At 40.4% G+C, this 18,330-nt stretch overlaps 1 protein-coding gene across 1 annotated transcript in view; it reads right to left on the bottom strand.

Moving 5' to 3' along the window:
• met (MET proto-oncogene, receptor tyrosine kinase) overlaps positions 1–18,330 on the bottom strand; it is a 117,897-nt gene that overhangs the window by 44,249 nt on the left and 55,318 nt on the right. Inside the window, exons 4-10 of the mRNA XM_041796027.1 lie at positions 16,175–16,303; positions 15,802–15,978; positions 13,333–13,490; positions 12,675–12,789; positions 12,316–12,452; positions 7,809–7,973; positions 7,411–7,510 (exon numbers count right to left, since the gene is read on the bottom strand). Coding sequence (XP_041651961.1) covers positions 7,411–7,510; positions 7,809–7,973; positions 12,316–12,452; positions 12,675–12,789; positions 13,333–13,490; positions 15,802–15,978; positions 16,175–16,303 — 981 coding nt within the window. The remainder of the gene's footprint in view (positions 1–7,410; positions 7,511–7,808; positions 7,974–12,315; positions 12,453–12,674; positions 12,790–13,332; positions 13,491–15,801; positions 15,979–16,174; positions 16,304–18,330) is intronic.

Below are 18,330 nucleotides of genomic sequence, written 5' to 3' on the forward strand. Positions count from 1 at the left end.
GACTTTTTATGGGGATTTTCATGCAGTCCAGTAATAAAAAACCTGCTCCATCTCTTTCCTTTCTTTTCGAGGATGTGGTTTCATTTTAGCAGCAACTGCAATGAAACCCTAGCTGGGAGACTGTTCTCCATGTGCACTATAAGAGAGGATCAGCAGGTCAGTAGGTTCACATAGAGGGAATTCATGGTGGATAGTGTCTATGGTCACGTATTAATACCTTACAATGCAGACTCTTCTGGCAGCAACATGAACACTTAAGTATTTTTGCACAACACAAGCAGAAGATAGATTGTTTTCTTCCCTGAATATTGAGTCTGTGTTAAAGTGGATGTCTAGACTTCCCATGAAGCTGAATGTTCTGTTGTGAGATGAGCTGAAAAACAGAGGCAGACCAAAAATGACCTAAAACAAAGTTCTGTCTCATTATTTTACCTTCTTTTCTCATGGATAGAGCCAGCTGAGCCAGAATTTCATGTCTTTCAACTTAATTCTTGCCTTAGCTTATGATTCTGTGACTTGACTGTTTCATTTTGCTGCTTTTACTGTTGGTTATTATTTTGCACAGCACTTTGTAGTTGGATTTTGTAGAGGACTGATAAAATATGTTATATTATACCGTTAGAAAAAAATGGCAATGCATAAATACATTTTAACGGCATACTGCTGGCAGTTGTGAAGTATACAATTGCCTTACAGTGTATTGTTTTTTTTACTTTGAAGTTCTCCTCCTCCTTAATGTACACAGTTTATCCTTGAATAATATTGGACATTTTTGCAAAGTTTGAATAAAATAAGCAAGGAATCAACACTATGCACAAATAACTGATCTTCTGTCTCTGATCTTCAAAGTTTAATCAACTCATCCTCAAGTCAGAGTGGATATTTGTGCAAAGTTTGCAAGAAATCTCTCAAGATGTTCTTGAGATACTGCCTTCACAAACAAGGGATGAAAATGAGGATAAGTTACTTGATCTTTGACCCTCGAACTCCAAATTTTTTCCTTCTCCATGGGTCGATTTTAGTGCAATAATAATAAATCATAAAAAAAAAAGAAAAAAAGAAAAAAAAGAAAATCCCTCAAAGCATTCTTGAGCTATTGCATTGATGAGCAAATAATGAGCATGGGGTCCAGGGACCTTGACTCATTTATTCTAATCTAGACTGTTCATCCTAAGGGGAGTGCATATTTTTTTGAAAGTTTGAAGAATATCCACAAGATTAGCTTAGATTAGGAAATATATCTATGTATTGACAAGCTGAAGGCTGCTATCAAAGCAACTGGGGAGTCTATAAAAACCCAGCAGTGCCACAGATTGGACTGGCCTGGACGGACAGTACCCTAGGCCATTGGTTTCCAACCTGGGGTCCACGGCAGTGCTCATCAACTCCATTTGCAAGCTAGAGCCAGCTTTTTCTTGGCAGATGCTGTAGGGCTGGATATTGAAATAAACAAAAATAAAATCAATATTTTGCTCTACTTCACATATTCTTGTAAAAACAATGTTGTTTCATCCAAAAATAATGGAACTTTAACCTTTAACAGTCAGATCAGTCCCTATCACCTACTGCAGCCAGCCACATGGAGTTGACTGAGATATTTTTGCCACATATTTCTGGAGTTTGATGCTAATATCCTATGTCGTTATCAACCAAAAACACATGCAGGAAACTGTGTAGATTCTCGGAAAGGGAAATTGCACTCTTTAAGAGTCTTGTGTGGAAAATTGATGTAAAAAAACAGGTTTCATAAAGATAAGAATGGTAAGTATGCATTTACACTGCCAAATTACAGAAATACTTTACTTCTGTGCTTCTTGTTTGATATGTTTGAAGGTTATATTTAGACTTTAAGAATAAAAAGGTTAAGAAATGTCATGCCGTATTTTTTCCTTCTCAAGTTTTCTGTAGGTAATAATCCTCTGGGGGCTTGATGGGAAGCTGTAGGGGCCTGACGTGACCCCCAGTAAGCCAGTTAATGATCGCTGTCCTATACTGGTATATAATAAGTAAGACTAGCACATGACTTTACAAAAAATAGGTATAAAAACATCTTTGTTAATATAAACAGACCTTTCAAAGGGTTTTGTCCATGAAATAACTACAATTTTTCCTGTTATTTTTGACAGCGGTTTATCACTTTTTAGTTTGCATGGGTCTTGAGGAGACTGTTTATCATAGATTTAATTTGGGGGGGGGGCTTCATGGAAAAAAAAGGTTGGTAACCACTGCCCGGGGCCATGCTTAATCGCCACATCCATCCTTTACTTCATCCCAAAGGTAAAGACTGTAATTTTTTAGTTTTTACCATGCTCCTGGTGATATACAAAGACATCTAGAGTGTGACTGGGGTTGTGTCCATCCTCCCACCCAGTGGTATCCTCAGACAGCTTACTCACCACATCTACACCTTAACTTTTGGTCCAGTCAATTTCTGCAAAGTACCGTAAATATATTTGCCTCCAACGTGACCTATAGTTAGCATCAATTATTTCCAGTCAAGATTTCCTTTTCAGTGAGGCGTACACACCTGCAATGTAAACACCATCATATCTTGAATCAAGGAATACCAGAGGAGCATCTGCTTATCTCATGTATCTCAGTGCAGCAGTAGGTTTAAATCTCCTGGGACTTACTTGCAGTTTGCCAAAGTTAAATCATGATGCAGATTTGTAAAAGTAAAAAGTGAGGTTTGTCAGGTCTGTCTTTAAAAGACGAAGTAACTTCTAAGAAGGTTTGCATTATGCATGGAGGTTGGATTGATTATTTCCATGTATTTCATGTAGTCCAGTGTCGCTCTTACTGCAGATTTGAGCAAGGATATCATGAGCACTCTATGTAGATTTAAATTGGGGTCCTTGGCATGACTAAGTCTGGGGACTCCTGACCTATGACATATGGTCTGGGTGATATTGCAAACATTATCAACACCTTTAAAAGCCATTTCAATCAAGATACACACATTTTTTCAGGCGTTTGAACGGCCCGCAGACAGCATGGAGAAAGCGTGTCAGTGTCAGGGTCGTATAATTTAAACACCCTTTTGCAGAACTGAGCAGTAAAGGCCAGACGGTCTACTGCAGCGATGACGAGCCTCAAGCATGCCTGTGTGCGTATCATTTTCCTGCGCTGAGTAGAATAACGTCTGACAGAGGGTTGGGGAAGCGAAGCATCCTAAAGACCTCGCTCTGCTACTGTGTTTGAGTCAGAGGTGACAGCTGGATCCTAAAGATCAGACACTGGATTTTTCATTTCCTTTCTTCTCCTGTTTGTCTGACACTTGAGCTCTTTTCCATTGTCTTTTTTACATCAAGATGTGGGCGTTGGGATGTATAATGGCAAAACCATGTATATGACAATCTGGTCTTTGTAAGAAACAAACAAAAAGTCTATTTTGCCTGCTGTTCTGAATGAAAATCTGGGGGTCTTGTTACCCAATGGACAGGGGATGCAAGAAGCAAGGGAACAACATCATCTCAAGTTCATTCGGCACATTCAGGGTTGTATTTTCAATATAGATCCCTCTCTAAAGAGTCACTGATAAACTCGTCAGCTGAGCTGACCCAGAGTCAACTATTTCTTTGGACTTTATAAGATATGGTGGCTTTTAGAAAGCTGGACATGTGGGGATAGCTAGACCAGGGACCCACAACCATGAGCTTTAAACCATAATCTTGTGTCTCAAAATGTCAGTATTCAGCGTTCATGAGGAAGAAAAAAATATCTGAGGATGTCTAATCATTTCTAGAATGCACAGATCTAGTGATTAGGGTTAGGCTTAATTCAAAAATCTGCATCCCTCAGATGGTCTTAAGCAGGTGGCCTGGGGGCTGCTAGCCATGACGTTGGCATGACGTTGTGTGGTGACATGGATATTTGCATCATTACAGCCTTAATAACATATAGTGGGTTTGGTGCAGACAAGGCCACACTGATGCAGTTCAAGTTCCCACTTGTTACGTTAATAAAATACTTTTATTTTGAAAAAGCCATGGCAGTTAACATGGTGTTTTCAGTGGCAGCTTAACACAGCTTCACTAGCGAGGAATAAAAGTTCAAACCACACATTCAGCCACAAGCTACAACAAAACTGAGCACACAGTGACTCATAAAACCATACCTGTCTGGCCCCAAACACATCATAAACTTGTTTGATTTAGAGAAGAGAGGTAGAAGTTGGTAAACACGTGTCCATACATGCAATCCTCTTTAACTATTTAACACTATGACGTGATATCAGCAAATAAAAAATACAGGGTTGTAATTTCATGTCATGTTGCCCAGCTCTTGTTGACAGTAAATAAAACGTCTACACACTCTGTCTGTCACAATGATCACTGTGTTGTATTAGGCAGTCATGGAGCTATAAACATGGCTTCATGGTGGTACCAAACTTTAATGATGGCTGACGTGATGATGTTGAAAGGAAGAGGGGATGGACTAGACTGCATGAGGTAACCAAGGCCGCCCATAAGGGGGGATAAAGGAGTGAGCTTTCTGGGCTCCTGCCAAATAGGGGGCCCAAGGGGGTCAGAAAAATCATGGTCAATTCTAAAGTTTTTCAAAATGTAAACCCATTTTGTTTTTTTGGTGATGTTAACAATTTGGATGGGCATGCTAATCCAAACAATTGGAAAGTAATGTTAGACTTCTAGCCATGATGTGCAAAAATGTCTGGGATACCGGAGAATAAAGTAGAAGAAATAGAGACAGCTTTAAGGGTCAAAAATAATTAGATAATTGCAAAAGAAAGGCAAAAATTGGTTGAAATTTGTTAAAGGTGGCAAAAGTAGCTTCAAGTGGCAAAATCAGTCATTTAAAAAGGAAAGTGTCAAAATGGGCAGAAAAATGATGAAAGTGGTTAAGAATTTTCAAAATTTGGGTGAAATTAGCAAAAATATATTGAAAGTGGTGAAAAGTGGTTTAAGAGTGTCAAAAATTGGTTCAAAGTGGAAAAAATTTTAAAGAAGCAAAAAAGGAAATGAACAGCAAATATTTGTTGACAAAGGAAAAAAGTGGCAAATAGGCAAAAGAAATCATGAAAAGTGGATAGAGATTGTCAAAAATAGGTTAAAGGGGGCAAAAAAGGGATAAAGCAACAAATATTTGTTCAGAAAGGGAAAAAAAGGGCAAAATGGACAGAAAAATGGTGAAAACTTGTTAAAAAGTAGCAAAGCTTGGTTAAAAGTAACAAAAATGTATTCAAAGTGGTGAAAAGTGGTTAAAAAGTGTCAAAAATTGGTTTAATGTGGAAACAAATGAGGCATAATGGCGTAAACAGTGATGAAAGAGGTTCAAAAGTTGCATGAATTAATAATACGAACATCATAACCTATTAATAGCCTGATGCACTTTTCTGCTCTGAAATGAGGGAACTGTTAGCCAGGATGCTAGCACCAGTGCTCCATATCCAACACACATGCGTTGATATCATATCATCATCACTACTGGGGAGGGCCCATCCTCTGGGTTTTTCAGGGGCCCAGCTAGTTCTGTTGACGGGCCTGGTGCTGACAAAACTATTAACAAACATACAGTATCAATAATTCTAGACTGTATTGGTTTGTCAGTCCAAATGTGACGGATTGGGTTGATTCTAATTCTGGGCAGTTACTCAGAAGGTTGCTAAAGTACCGTATGTCTATTTCTCACCAAATTCTCCTTTATTTGCCTTTGTAGTTGCCCCTCCATGAAACATCACAAAGGCAGGGATGTTGTTAACAGTGATTGACAAACTTTTCCTTCATCTCAAAGCAACAGAGTCATCTTTCTTCCTTATTTCTCTTTGCCATTTGGTTTGTTTGTGCTTTTAACTTTTGTGCGAGCAGAGTGCTCTGTGCTCTCATTGGGCAACATCACTGACATGGTGGAACAAACCATAGAGAGCAGAGACACCATTCTGCTGGGAGGTTGTTAAGCCCAGCAGATTTTACCGTGATTGTCATTAACCACCAGTGTTTAACATTATTTTTAAAGGTAACTTATAACATTACTGCATTACAACCAGGCCTGGAGTGGCAAATGTGGAGCCTGGGAGACTTCCTGGTGGGCCGGGCTGATTTAAGAGCTGAGAGGGCTAGGGCTGGGCAATTATTCTAAATTCTGATTGAATTGCAATATTTTTACTGCAAGTTTATATCCCATTAGGTGCAATACATACACCAGTCTTACACTATTTTTGTGGCAAAAGATGTTATGCTTTACACATAATGCAAACATTGAAGTATCAATCTGTGCTATTTTTTTAAGAACCATTCAACCTTAAAACTACCTTCTCTTGCTGCATCTTCTTCTCTCTCTCTGCGTCTCCCGACAGAAATGCTCTCTGTCTTACAGCCAAAAAACATGCTTGGTCTGGAAGGTCTGTCCATGTCAGTCTGACTGGAAACAAACTCTTTTGGTGCAGCAATTCTGATCATTCTTTCTAAACAGTTAATACCCCCATTCTAAGAAAGTCAAGATGATGATTAACAAAAAAGATTGCTAATAAAAGGAGAAGAGGTGGCAACAGTGCAGGGTATTTGAGGATCTTCTTTTTTCTGTCCTTTAATAGGGCCATAAAAGAGAAAGGATTTTTTTCAGTGACATTTCTTTTAATAGAAAAGTAGCTGCTTATGGATTACCTGAAGTGCTATTCTACAACAAAAAGTAATCTGAGTGATCTATCGGATTGCTTTGTAACGTGTTATCACAGACTACACAGTCAACGTTCAGGGCCCAAGCCCTACGACTGCCTGATCAGAGCTTGTGCAAAAATGTGTCTTAGAGGCAGATCATCAATCACGTATTGACTGAATAAAGAACCTGTCAAAAGGAACAAATAGTTAAGACTTTGTACAGATCTACCAAATCTGATTTGGCGTAAAAATTTGACACCCTAGTTTCCAATGTATCTGTATGACCCCGGAGATAGAAACAATGATTGCATTCATAAAGGAATCAACAAGACTGAATGAGTTTTGTAGAATTGTGCAGAAGTATGAAGGGGAAACAGCCTGATGACACCTATGCTCAAATCAATTAGTATTTTAATCCAAACAATAACCGCATTCAATCTGACTTCAATCAAATTTCTAGCTCTAGCACATCTCTACAGCTCCAATATTACAATAAACTACAATCCCTTTAGCTGATTCTGGTACAGGTGGCATGTTTTCCTCAGGATTGTGGATGTTTTGGGTGCCAGGAATAAAACCTGCAAATGTTTTAAGTGGAGTGGAAAGCACCTAAAGCTATTCCTGCGACAGTGGAATTAACTTTGTTTTTAATTGCCAGGAGCCTTAAATTTCTCACGGATGATCAACAGAGTGGGCATGTCTTGTTTTTGCTGTACCAATAATTAAACTTGACACATAATGCAAACTTTATGACCTCTTTCTTCATTTAAAGATATAAAACCATTCTCGTACTCACCACATGAAACACCTCAGCATCCTGACCGGTGGTGAGAACCATCTGGGGCTGGAGGCCGGATTGTAGGAAGAAGCCATGAGCTGACACCGTGCAGCCTCCACTGCAGTAAGGAGAGGGTGGGGGGGATGAGAAACGGATGTTAGCGTCAGCACCAGACCCAGACACAGTAGATCCCCACTGGGAAGGACCTGCTGTTAGCGTTAGCAGTTTAGCCACTCTTCACCTCCTACTCATTTCCTTCTGCTGTAAAACTAAAGCATTAATCTGTCTAGGCTCATTCAAACTGAGTCTCCATCAAGATTTCTCTCCCTTCTGCTTTAAGGTGAGGGAAGGTACAAGAGCTCAAGTTTGAAGAGGGTTGATGATGACATAAAAGTGATATCAACGCCATTTGTCACCTGACGAAGGAACGCGAGGGCTGGATGCTGTTGATGATGGGGTCTTGGTTGTAGGTGAACAGCACAGGAGCGTGGCGCTCAACCGAATCCACCGTCAGCTTCACAGGTTGTTTGGCTGGAACAGCGTGAGGAGGGGTCTTACAGGTCAGCATGGTAGAAGATAAGCTGATGGCGGAGGTTTGGGTGGGGAGAGAAGGGAAAGAGTAAACACAGAAGACATTGTTGTGTTAGTATGCACAGTGGAGGCTATTGTCCCAACCTCTATTCATGCAGCAGATAATTACTCATGATGCCTGCCTGAGCGGGAAACGAGTAAGAATGACAAAAAGAGCAAACAAAATTAGAGGAAACTTGGAATGAATAAAGGAAAGAAAGACATTGACCAGACGTCCAAGTCCCTGATGAAGCTTTAAATCACTGAATTATAAGAAGGCAAAAGAACATTTGAGGAGGCATAACAGAAAAACAAATAACTTACAGTCATTGGGTGCAAAAAGGTAGTAAAAAAACCCTTGGCCCTTGAGGAGACTGAAACTAGCTGTAAATTTGAGCTTCACTGATATATTTGACAGATGATATCAGGCTCATATGAGCATAGATGCATATACAGGCACTTGCAATTATGTTTTCCAACATTTGCAACATTAAAAGCTTTCAAACTTCAATCTGGTGCCCTTATGCTCAAAAAGGTGCTGTAAAAATTTAGATGTCCAATACAGCTTTAAACATGGCCAAATGCCCTCTAAGGTGCCCCTTCAGTCTACAAAAAGGATCAAGTGCCCTTTAAGAAGCCATTCTAGTGGAAAAACATGAGGGAAAGTGTCCTCCAGGATGCCCCACTGATGAACAAATTTGGCAAAGTGTCTTCTAGGATGCCACTGCAGTAGACAAAATGTGGTTAATGGTCCACTGTGATGCATTTGTTGTGGTAAAAAGGTGGTCAAGTGTCCTCTAAGAAGTACTTCTACTGGAGAATTTTGGTAAAGTGCCCTCTAGGATGCCCTTGTAGTGGACAAACCTGCTCAAGTGTCCTCTAGGAAGCCCTTTAGCCAGACAAAATCTGGTCAAATGTTCTCTAGGATGCACTTCCAGAAGACAAACGTTGATAAAGTGCCCTGTAGGATGCGCTTGCAGTTGGCAAAATGTGGTAAACTGTCCTCTAGGATACCCCTCTAGTGGACAAATTTGGTTAAGTGTCCCCTCGGATGCCCTTCTAGTGGACAAACTTGGTTAAGTGTCCTTTAGGAAGCACTTCTAGTGGAGAATCTTGGTCAAGTGTCCTCTAGGATGCTCCTCCAGTGGACAAACCTGCTCAAGTGTCCTCTAGGAAGCCCTTTAGCAAGACAAACGTTGATAAATTGTCCTCTAGGATACCCTTTTAGTGGACAAACTTAGTAAAGTATCTTCTAGGATGCCTTTATGGCAGACAAACTGTACTAGGCCCTCAAGGATGTCCTTCTTGCGGATCAAATGTGTTAAAGGGTCTTCAAGGATGGCCTTCCAGAAAACAAATGTGGTCAAGTGTCCTCCAGAATGCTCTTCCAGTGGCTGAAAGTATGATAAAATGTTCTCTAGGAAGCCCTTCAAGTAGGCAAAATCTAATGAAGTGCTCCTCCCTACCCTAAACTCCTCAGGTTACTGAGGGAGTTGTGATGTGTATTTCGTGTACCAGTAAGTTCTAAGAGCTAAGAGTTTACAAGACTTTCAAATGAGAAAATGGTACCAGATGAAGAACCATTTGGAAGCTGAAAGATGGGCTCTTATTGCTAAGCTGAGCTAAATAATCTGGACCTCTTAGAGGAGCTGCAATGCCCATCACTTCAAACTGGATGCACACAAATAAAGGCATGCTTTTTAAGCATATGTGTACTAGCTGAATATTACAGATAAGGTCAATTGAGTCAATTTTCAACCATAAGAGCAGTGAGGCTGCAGAAAAAGTTCCCACACTGTCAGAGACAAACTTATTCATAGATACAACATAATGCCTATTATCTTGACTGCTTGTTACTGAGGGAGCATATTTAGTCAGTTACTAAACTAGAATTTCAGAGATGAAAGTTTTGCATGCGTTTAAGATGAAACAGAAGCTACTGGAATTCCCATTTTAAGAGAATACATGACTACCAGTGTTTATCGTCTCTACTTACTGAACAGCTGGTGTCACAGCGCACTTGGATACTTTACAACCAGTGGTTTCTTACCCACCATTTCATGTTTTATTTTCAACAGTAAAATGGCCTGTTTAAAGTACAAGCCAGCTAAGACATTTGGAATCTTTTTCAGTACCAGAACATTGTGGGAAAAATTCGACTTTCTTATCTTTGTTCTTAATCTTAAATGAGTTAAAGCATAACTTTCCCCCTCTGGACAGTGTGTAACTTGTTCCCAAGGTCTGAGCTGAATTTGGAAGGAAACCTTTCATGCTCTTCTGCATGCCCTCTATGAAACAACCTACAGATCTTTCAGAAACTTTAAACTTGTTTGATCCTGAAGGGTTTTACATGAGTAAATGAAGCTTGGCTGTCTGTGCGCAAATTGCTGTATGATCTTTTCAGGTTAAGTTGGTCCAAATTCTTTAGCAATTTTTAAAGTATGTGTTTGCTTTGATCTTATTGAGAAAACCTGGTTTAAAATAGTAGGAAAAACCTCTCCTACATAGCTCTACGCAGTGATTTTAAAATGAGATAGTCATCTGCAAAACAGAAGCAGTGTTTGATCAGATTTACACTTGTTGTTTGACCTTGCACTCTTGTATGAGTCCTGCTGCATGAGCACCATTTCAAACACATGTTATAAATGTTGCTAATATTCAACGTGTGTCACTGGTGGATATATCTAAAGCAGTGGTTCTACACTGGTCTAGTGACAGGATTCACAATCACCTGCTTAACAACAAGTTGTGCCCAAATTTCTCCCATTTTTCAATCAAAACTAAATGTTATTAATGAGAAACTGGGCAGTTTGGATTTGAGATGGGACTAAAGATGTGACAGAACATAGACATGGAGAAATAAAATAAAAAACACTCTTTCTTTCAGGCACATCCTTGACCTACTTTCGGGTCCTGGCCCCAAACAGCATCAAGACTGCAACTGGACACACAGTTTGTGATTAAACAAAGGAGAAGTCTGGTGTGTGTTTGTCTGTTAAAGTCTGTTAAAAATTGCTTTATTTTTGTCTGATGGTTCTGGGGTTCGGTAAGTGTCTGTGGGGGGAGTGGGGAGGGCCAGAGTACTGTTTTTGGGACTGACAGAAGAGGAGAAGAAACTGTTCTTGTGGCATGAGGTTTTGGTTTCAAAAAGTCCGTGTCTGCAGTGAGCTGCAATTGACCTGCACACCTCAGCGAGTCCTGCAGTCATACAGGTTGTGGAGAGATGGTAAGTAGCAGCTCATCACCCACTCTGCTGAGCGCCTGCTATTCTGCAGCCTGTTCTTGCCCCTCACCATGGCTGCAGTGTACCAGACTGTGATGGATGAAGTGTAGATGGACTCGATGAAGGCAATGCAGAAGTGCACCATTATTGTCTTTGTCTGTCAAAACATGCTGTTTTTGTCTTGTGATTCTGGGGTTCAGTGAGAGTCTGTGGGGTAGGGGAGAGGGACAGAGTACTGTTCATGAGGCTGACAGAAGCGGTAAAGTAACTGTTCTTGCGGTATGGGATTTTGGTCCTGAAGGACCTCAGCCTCCTGCCAGAGGGGAGGACCTCAAAAAGTCCACCTTGGGGGTTAGAGGGGTACATGGCTGTGGCGTACCAGACTGTGATGGATGAAGTGAGGATTGGCTTGATGATGGAAGAGTAGAAGTGCACCATCATTGTGTTTGGTAGGTTAGATTTGTTTCTATTCAGTGATAATAATGCATTATTTTGTGTGTTTTCAAAGATTCATTTTCTGGCTTTTTTTGCCCTTTTTTAAAAATAGGACAGCTGAGGAAAGACAGGAAATACTGGGAGAGAGTGTGGGGTGAGGACATGCACCAAACAGCATAGAGACTGGAACTGGACACACAGTGTGCAGTTGTAAACAGAAGAGAAATCTGGTGTGTGTTTGTCTATTAAAACATGTTTTATTTATGGTTCTGGGGTGCAGAGAGAGTCCGTGGGGGTGGGGAGAGGGCCAGAGTACTGTTCATGAGACTGACAGAAAGGGGGAAGAAGTTGTTCATGTGGCGCGGGATTTTGGTCCTGATGGGCCTCAGCCTCCAGCAGGAGGAGGGTCTCAGAAAGCGCATGTCCAGGATGAGAGGGGTACATGGTTGAGGTGTACCAGACTGTGATGGATGATGCTCGATGACGGAGGTGTAGAAGTGCACCACTGTCGTTTTGGCAGGTTGATTTGTTTCTATGCAAAGTCAATAATGCTAAAAGATTGTTTTATGGGCTCTTTCGCCATTTTTTGACAGGATAGCTACAGAGAGATTTCAATTCCCCAAAGGGCGAGTTTATCTCTGGATGAAGAAAACAACTAAATAAAGTAAGAAAAAATGGAAGGTCTGTGAACTGACCTCTGGATCTTGCACGCTGCCTTCCCTATCGTGACATCTCGTCTGTTTCCGGTATCAAGGAAGGCTCCTCTGATGGTCAGCATGGTGTTTCCTGACTTTGGCCCAAATGTCGGGAAGATTTCGTGTATGACAGGGTCCTGGAAGCAGAAACCACAAGATCCCTTCGGTAAACCTTTCTAATGTTTAGATAGGAGTTCCCTAAGTGAAATATTTGTTTTCAAATTGGTTGCAAATTGAAGAAACCACTCCATCATCTCAGTCAGTTCAAATCAAGAGTGCATGCATCAGTGTTTACCCTTTAAATATATTTTTCAGAAAAATTTCCCAAAAAGAAGGAATAAAAAAAATGGCATTCTTACCACAAAGGTGAAGCCCTCCAGCTTGGCTACCTTGTGTCCACTGGTGACCTTCACTGTGTGTCCTGACGGGGTGAAGTTCCCACTGAATACCGGGGAACACTGGATCTCAGTCCACCTAAACACAACCCCCCCAATAACAACACACAAACCAGCCATTATACCAAACCGCAGCCATCCCAGCATTTATCCTAATTCAATGATCTTTTACTGCGCTTGCACAAAGAGGCGATCTTCTTGTGGAATCGAGCGGGTGGTTGTTTTTTCTGCCTCCAATTTGTCATGAGGTTTGTTTATAGAAAAAGGGGCTTTTGAATGGGATGTGGCCCCAGTGGATTTGGTAGAGTGGAAAGTCTGGATGTGGAGATTTTTTCCTGCAATTTTTCAGTTAGTGGAGTCATGTGTTGAATGCAGGAGAGAGGGGGGCTTCTCAGCATTCTTTCTTCAACACAATAACCCCTATTAAACCTACAGGGCGCCAATGCACTGCTCCCTTTATGTTGTAAACACCCACCAGTTAACACAATCTGTCTCCCTACTGCTCCTAAATACTGTTCAGGAACTCTGCTCATTTCAAAATGCACCAACCAAACCTCGGCTTTTACAGCAGAAACACAACACTGGGTTGTATTAAGCAGTAAAAATAGATGCATGCACTTACCTGTTGACATTTTCTTGTCTAGGCAATTTGCAGGGAGCCCCTGCCACTTCCACCGATACCACCGACGCCTTGAAGCTCTCCATTTTGTCAAATCCAAAGTTTTTCCCACATATTGTCAACACTGTAGAGCCTCGTATGGGTCCAGATGCTGGAAAAACCTAATGAAAGCACAGGAAATATTTTAAAACTATATATATTTTGTTCCTTTTTCATGAGAATACTGCCTGGTAGGATTTCTACCTCTCTTTCCCATAGCACTTCAACTTTTCCACTCTCTACATTTCAAGGCTCTTTCAATCATATTGAAATGAAATTACAGTCCTTATGTCAATTTTGTGCGACATGTTATCTTCCATTTAAGCTGCAAAGCAACCTAAATGGGCAAAATCAATCAAATTATTCACAATAAAAGCGAAATGTGCATAGAAGTGCAGAGACTGCATTTATTCCCTTTAATAAATCTCACACTATATTTGGTTTCTTTCACCTGTGTTTTGAGTGCTAACAATTATGAAAAAATGCAGCAAATTAGGAGTACCCAATTAATGCATACTTAGAACAGCCAAGGGTTGTCCAGTCTGGAACGACTCTTATTAAATTACATGGAATAGAGGACACATGCAAGTAACTTTAACTTGCAGGCTTGCACGCTTTTTTAAAGTAGCTTTAAGAAAGCAAAATCAAAGTGAGGTGTCATAACAAGCTTAAAGATATCCAACGGAGTGAAAATTGTGAACATACACCAGTGAAAACGGTCTGCCTGGTTTGAATTCACCACAAAAGAGAAGAAGATGAATATATCCCTATGCCATCATCATTTTTAGTAATTGAAATTGTCCATGGTTGTTATGTTTAAGGATAGAAGACAGTGGGAAGAGGTTTAAACAACACTAGGTAGAATTTTTGCACTGAAATGTCTTTATTAATGTTTACTCCGAAGTAAGGTGAGTGACCTCTCATAATGGAACCATTTCTAGGGTGCTGCTTAATGCCGTGCAGCCCTAAGCAGCTTGAGACAAAAGGGCAAAAGATCATGGGGAGAACTAGGAGTTGTGGGAACGGTATGCCAACAGTGGATTACTTTACCTCTTTTGGGTTGATTTGTCATTCATTTCATCATGATTCCATGATTTGTACCTCCACCATCAGTGAGTACATTAGGTAGTTAAAAGGTTTATGTTTTCTACAAAGGATGTGTGGTGACATGTACAACGTTTAAAAGTTAATTTCTCTTGATCAACAGCACCATAGTAGCTTTGTGACTCACTGACCTCCTGATGACCTCTTGCTTCTGCCACATGAAAATATTTAATTGTGATGATTTTGACTCTTATTGCAAATTGGATATGAATTGTTGCATTGAAGGGAGTAACCATTTTTTGTCATTGTCATATATAAGAAAAACGTACAAAAATGAAGTATGATATGTAATGCATAATATCTCTGCTGCAAAAAACTGGTATTGTGACACAAATTTCAGGTTAAAAAATATTGCACCTTTTGCGATTTGAAAATTGCAGCAGGCCATATTGTGATTTAATCTACTTTTCCGATTAATTGCCCAGCCCTAATATGCATGATTTGAAAATTTCTACAAGAATCTTCTACCAGAGTTTTCTACTAACCTGTGTAACTCTGCTTCAAGGGGGCACTTGAAATTTAGAGGTAGGGGTTTAAGTTGGAAATGAGTGTCACTGCTTCTTGATTATATTTCCTTGAATATAGGAAAATATCAAACACACAGAGCTAATTAAAAACAATTTTAAGGGCTCTACAGAGGTCAACTTTCTTAACTTAGCAGCAATCAAAGTTGGTGTGAAGTTTCTGAAACTGAGGCTGTGGCTCTGCCAGTGCTAAAAGTGCCATTTCTGAACACAGGCCCATAAGCAAGGACCTACAGCTCTTTTCAAAATATCTTCTTGCTAAAACAGCCTCAGAGGAAAAGTTGCTTTTCTAAAACTTCTTGTCCTATTTTGTTTTATTTAGAGCAAAAAGACAGAATGTTCTTTAATATACGTGCAGTCAGTCTAGCAGTATGTGGTGCGGCATTAAAGTCAGGAAAAAGGAACACCACCCACAGAGTCAGAGCGGAGTTAAACTGAACAGCGCTGCTGTAAAAGCTCTGACATTTCAGGTAGAACATGACCTTCACAGACAGCACATTGTAAAGACAAATACAGTACAAATCACAGGATACAGTCAGGTTATATGAGCTGCTTTTGCCAGGAGAGGAGAGAGGGACAGTTTAAACAGTTTGAACCTCGGATGGTTTGATCACATGATAGGCGTCCCAGCAAACTGAGTCAGCAGGAAGCTGTGCGGTTACATAAGCTAACTTTTAGGGTCAGGTTATTTACACAGTGATGAAACCACTGAAGTATTAATGACAGAGAACTGACAAGCTTAAACACTCAAGAAAAGTTTTTAGCCGGTTTTGAGTTAAAGAAATAAACGCTAATCTAAAATTACCTTATAGATGACAGGTGTGCAGGAGTCCTGGGTCCAGATGGAGGGGGATGGACACTCTCCAGCTCTAGTGCAGCGTCCATCACACCAGCCACACTCCGTCACCCGTGACGACAGCAAACAGGAAGTACAAGTGGTAAGCTGGCTGCAGCCGGGGCCAATCAGAGGGACCTTCGTGATCTAGGAAAGAATTCAAAGATGAACGGCACACCATGACTTAACTTTGCAGCTACAAAATGAAAAAATTTGTTGTATGTGGTTGCAGATCCTTCAATACGCCGTCAGTGAAGAGAGTTCTGTATTGTTTTAAGCAGTATTAAGATTTAGAAAGGGTAGCTATTTTCCTGAAAACATCACACTTTTTTCCCCAACCTACCCTGTTTCCTGTGGCCATTAGCAGAGCTCCTTCTGATTGGTCGGCATCCAACAGCGCAACACTGGCGGAGACGGGTCTGGAGTCAAGGCGGATGTTGACATGAGGAGATGCAGATCTTGAGAACAGAACCTACAAGAAGACAACACATAAGCATGATCATGCTCAAGGTGCATTTATTTATAAAATGGCAGCATCATTGTCTACACAAGGACACAGCTTGTTTTTACAAAGCTGCCTTATAGAAGAAAAGGCTAGAAAACTAGAAATGACACACATTAGCATAAAGTTCTAGCATCTAGCGTTACAATCCAAAACACAGAGAAAGTAAGGTGTGGTGCTTTGTACTGACAAGCCTTTGACAACTGCTTGTTGCATAGGTAGGCCTCTGTGTTGATGCCAGTTGGAGCACCACATGTGAATTAAAAATATGGATATTATAGGTTTATTTGCAGATGATGTCAAACAGCAGCAGAGTACTTTGGATGGGGGGCAAAAAATGATTTCTGCATAGAGAAATGCTACTTAAAGGTCATGTTTTGTGCTGTTGACGACCATACAAAGAGTTTTTAGTGAGAAAAATAATAATACTCTTGAGCTGATTTTGTGTCCTAAAAGTAGTGACACATTCAGGGAATAAAAAAAAAGTTTAAAAAACTCATGGAGAAACAGCAACAGGAACGTCCATCTAAAGCCTGGATGAGTGGTGTCACATACGGCCCATTTCCACAAAGCAGATCCAGGACAGGTTAGCAATGCCGTGTTTCCCAAGCTGATGTCCATCCAGCCTCACTCAGTGTGCTGGTTGTTTGGTTCCCACACAGCTCTTCATTTTCACTTTTTATGTGGACTAAATAACGGCAAAGGATGGAGGAAAGGAAAATGGCATTCAAAAGAGAGCTAGCTACCGTAGGTCACATCAAAGAGCCGCTTCATAGCACAGGCTCGTTTGTGAACGGGACATCACTACTTGGCTCCTTACCCCACAATTTTTATTCAGTTGATAGTACACCCCGTCTAAAATAAAAGCATGTGTATGACAAAATTAGCATTTTTTAATACAGTATGTTCAAGGGGCTCAGCTAGCCTCTTAGCACAGTACAAGGCTCTTAAAGACTATTGTCTCCCTTCATCTGGCTTGATGAGGCTAGGACTTCTGCAGGACTGAGAAAATTGTGATATTGACCGACTCCATGCCAGGTAAATCTGACAAAATGTGGGAAAAAAATCACTTTTTTGTAAAGTGTGAAGATCATGCTCAATGTATTTAATTTCTGATGATAATCGCAGTACAACTTTCCTTTGTTACAATTCATTCCTAAACTGTCCCTCGCTGTCCACAATGGACATTTATCAAAGTCACGAGACTGCAAAGAACCTATAACACACAATTAGCTCCACTTTATAAAACAAGCCAGGAAGCTGTTCTAGGTGAGAAAAGTGAAATAAAATCCCAGAAATGTCCATGTTCAGTACTCCTGGTTCCTTGTCATCTCCCCCCCTCTTGTCCTTTGTTCATGCAGTTTTTCCTCCACGCTCCCAGCCTTGTCTATAACAGTCCAAAGGCATTCCTGGATTCCAGGGTGATGCACCTCAGCAGAAACTCTGCTTGAAAGAAACTAAACTGCAGTTTAGTTACTTTTTAACACAGACAACCCTGTGTTAGACATTAGGTTAAATCCAGACCCTTTTGGATATAAAAGTTCCTGAAACTCAGTGCAGGAACCAAATCACAGTTCAAAAAGAGCTGATAGAAATGAAACCTTATTGACATTGGTGTCTCCTGCCAAAGTCAGGCTGTAGTTTAGACAGTAAAATCACCTTTCAGTAAACTGGGCAACTCAAGCATTAAGTTTTTTAGACTAGATACACAACCCAGGATTTCTGATGGAGGCTAAAATCATAGTCATTTTATCTGAGGACTCCACATTCAGGACAAAACTAACATTCAGAACAAAACTAACCTTTATTGTATTGAAGTGATCTGTTGTGCATTATGCGTATACAACCAAAGAAATCAGCCTTGATTTTCTGTTCTTCAAAGTGTGTCATGAGGCAGCCAAATACTCCTTTCTCCCAGATTGTTGTGCTTATGGATACAATCGTTGGAAATAGGCATGAAATGAAAACCAGGGACATTACAATGACTTCTTCTGTTT

Source organism: Cheilinus undulatus, linkage group 9 (assembly GCF_018320785.1).
Source record: "Cheilinus undulatus linkage group 9, ASM1832078v1, whole genome shotgun sequence".
Lineage (NCBI taxonomy): Eukaryota > Metazoa > Chordata > Actinopteri > Labriformes > Labridae > Cheilinus > Cheilinus undulatus.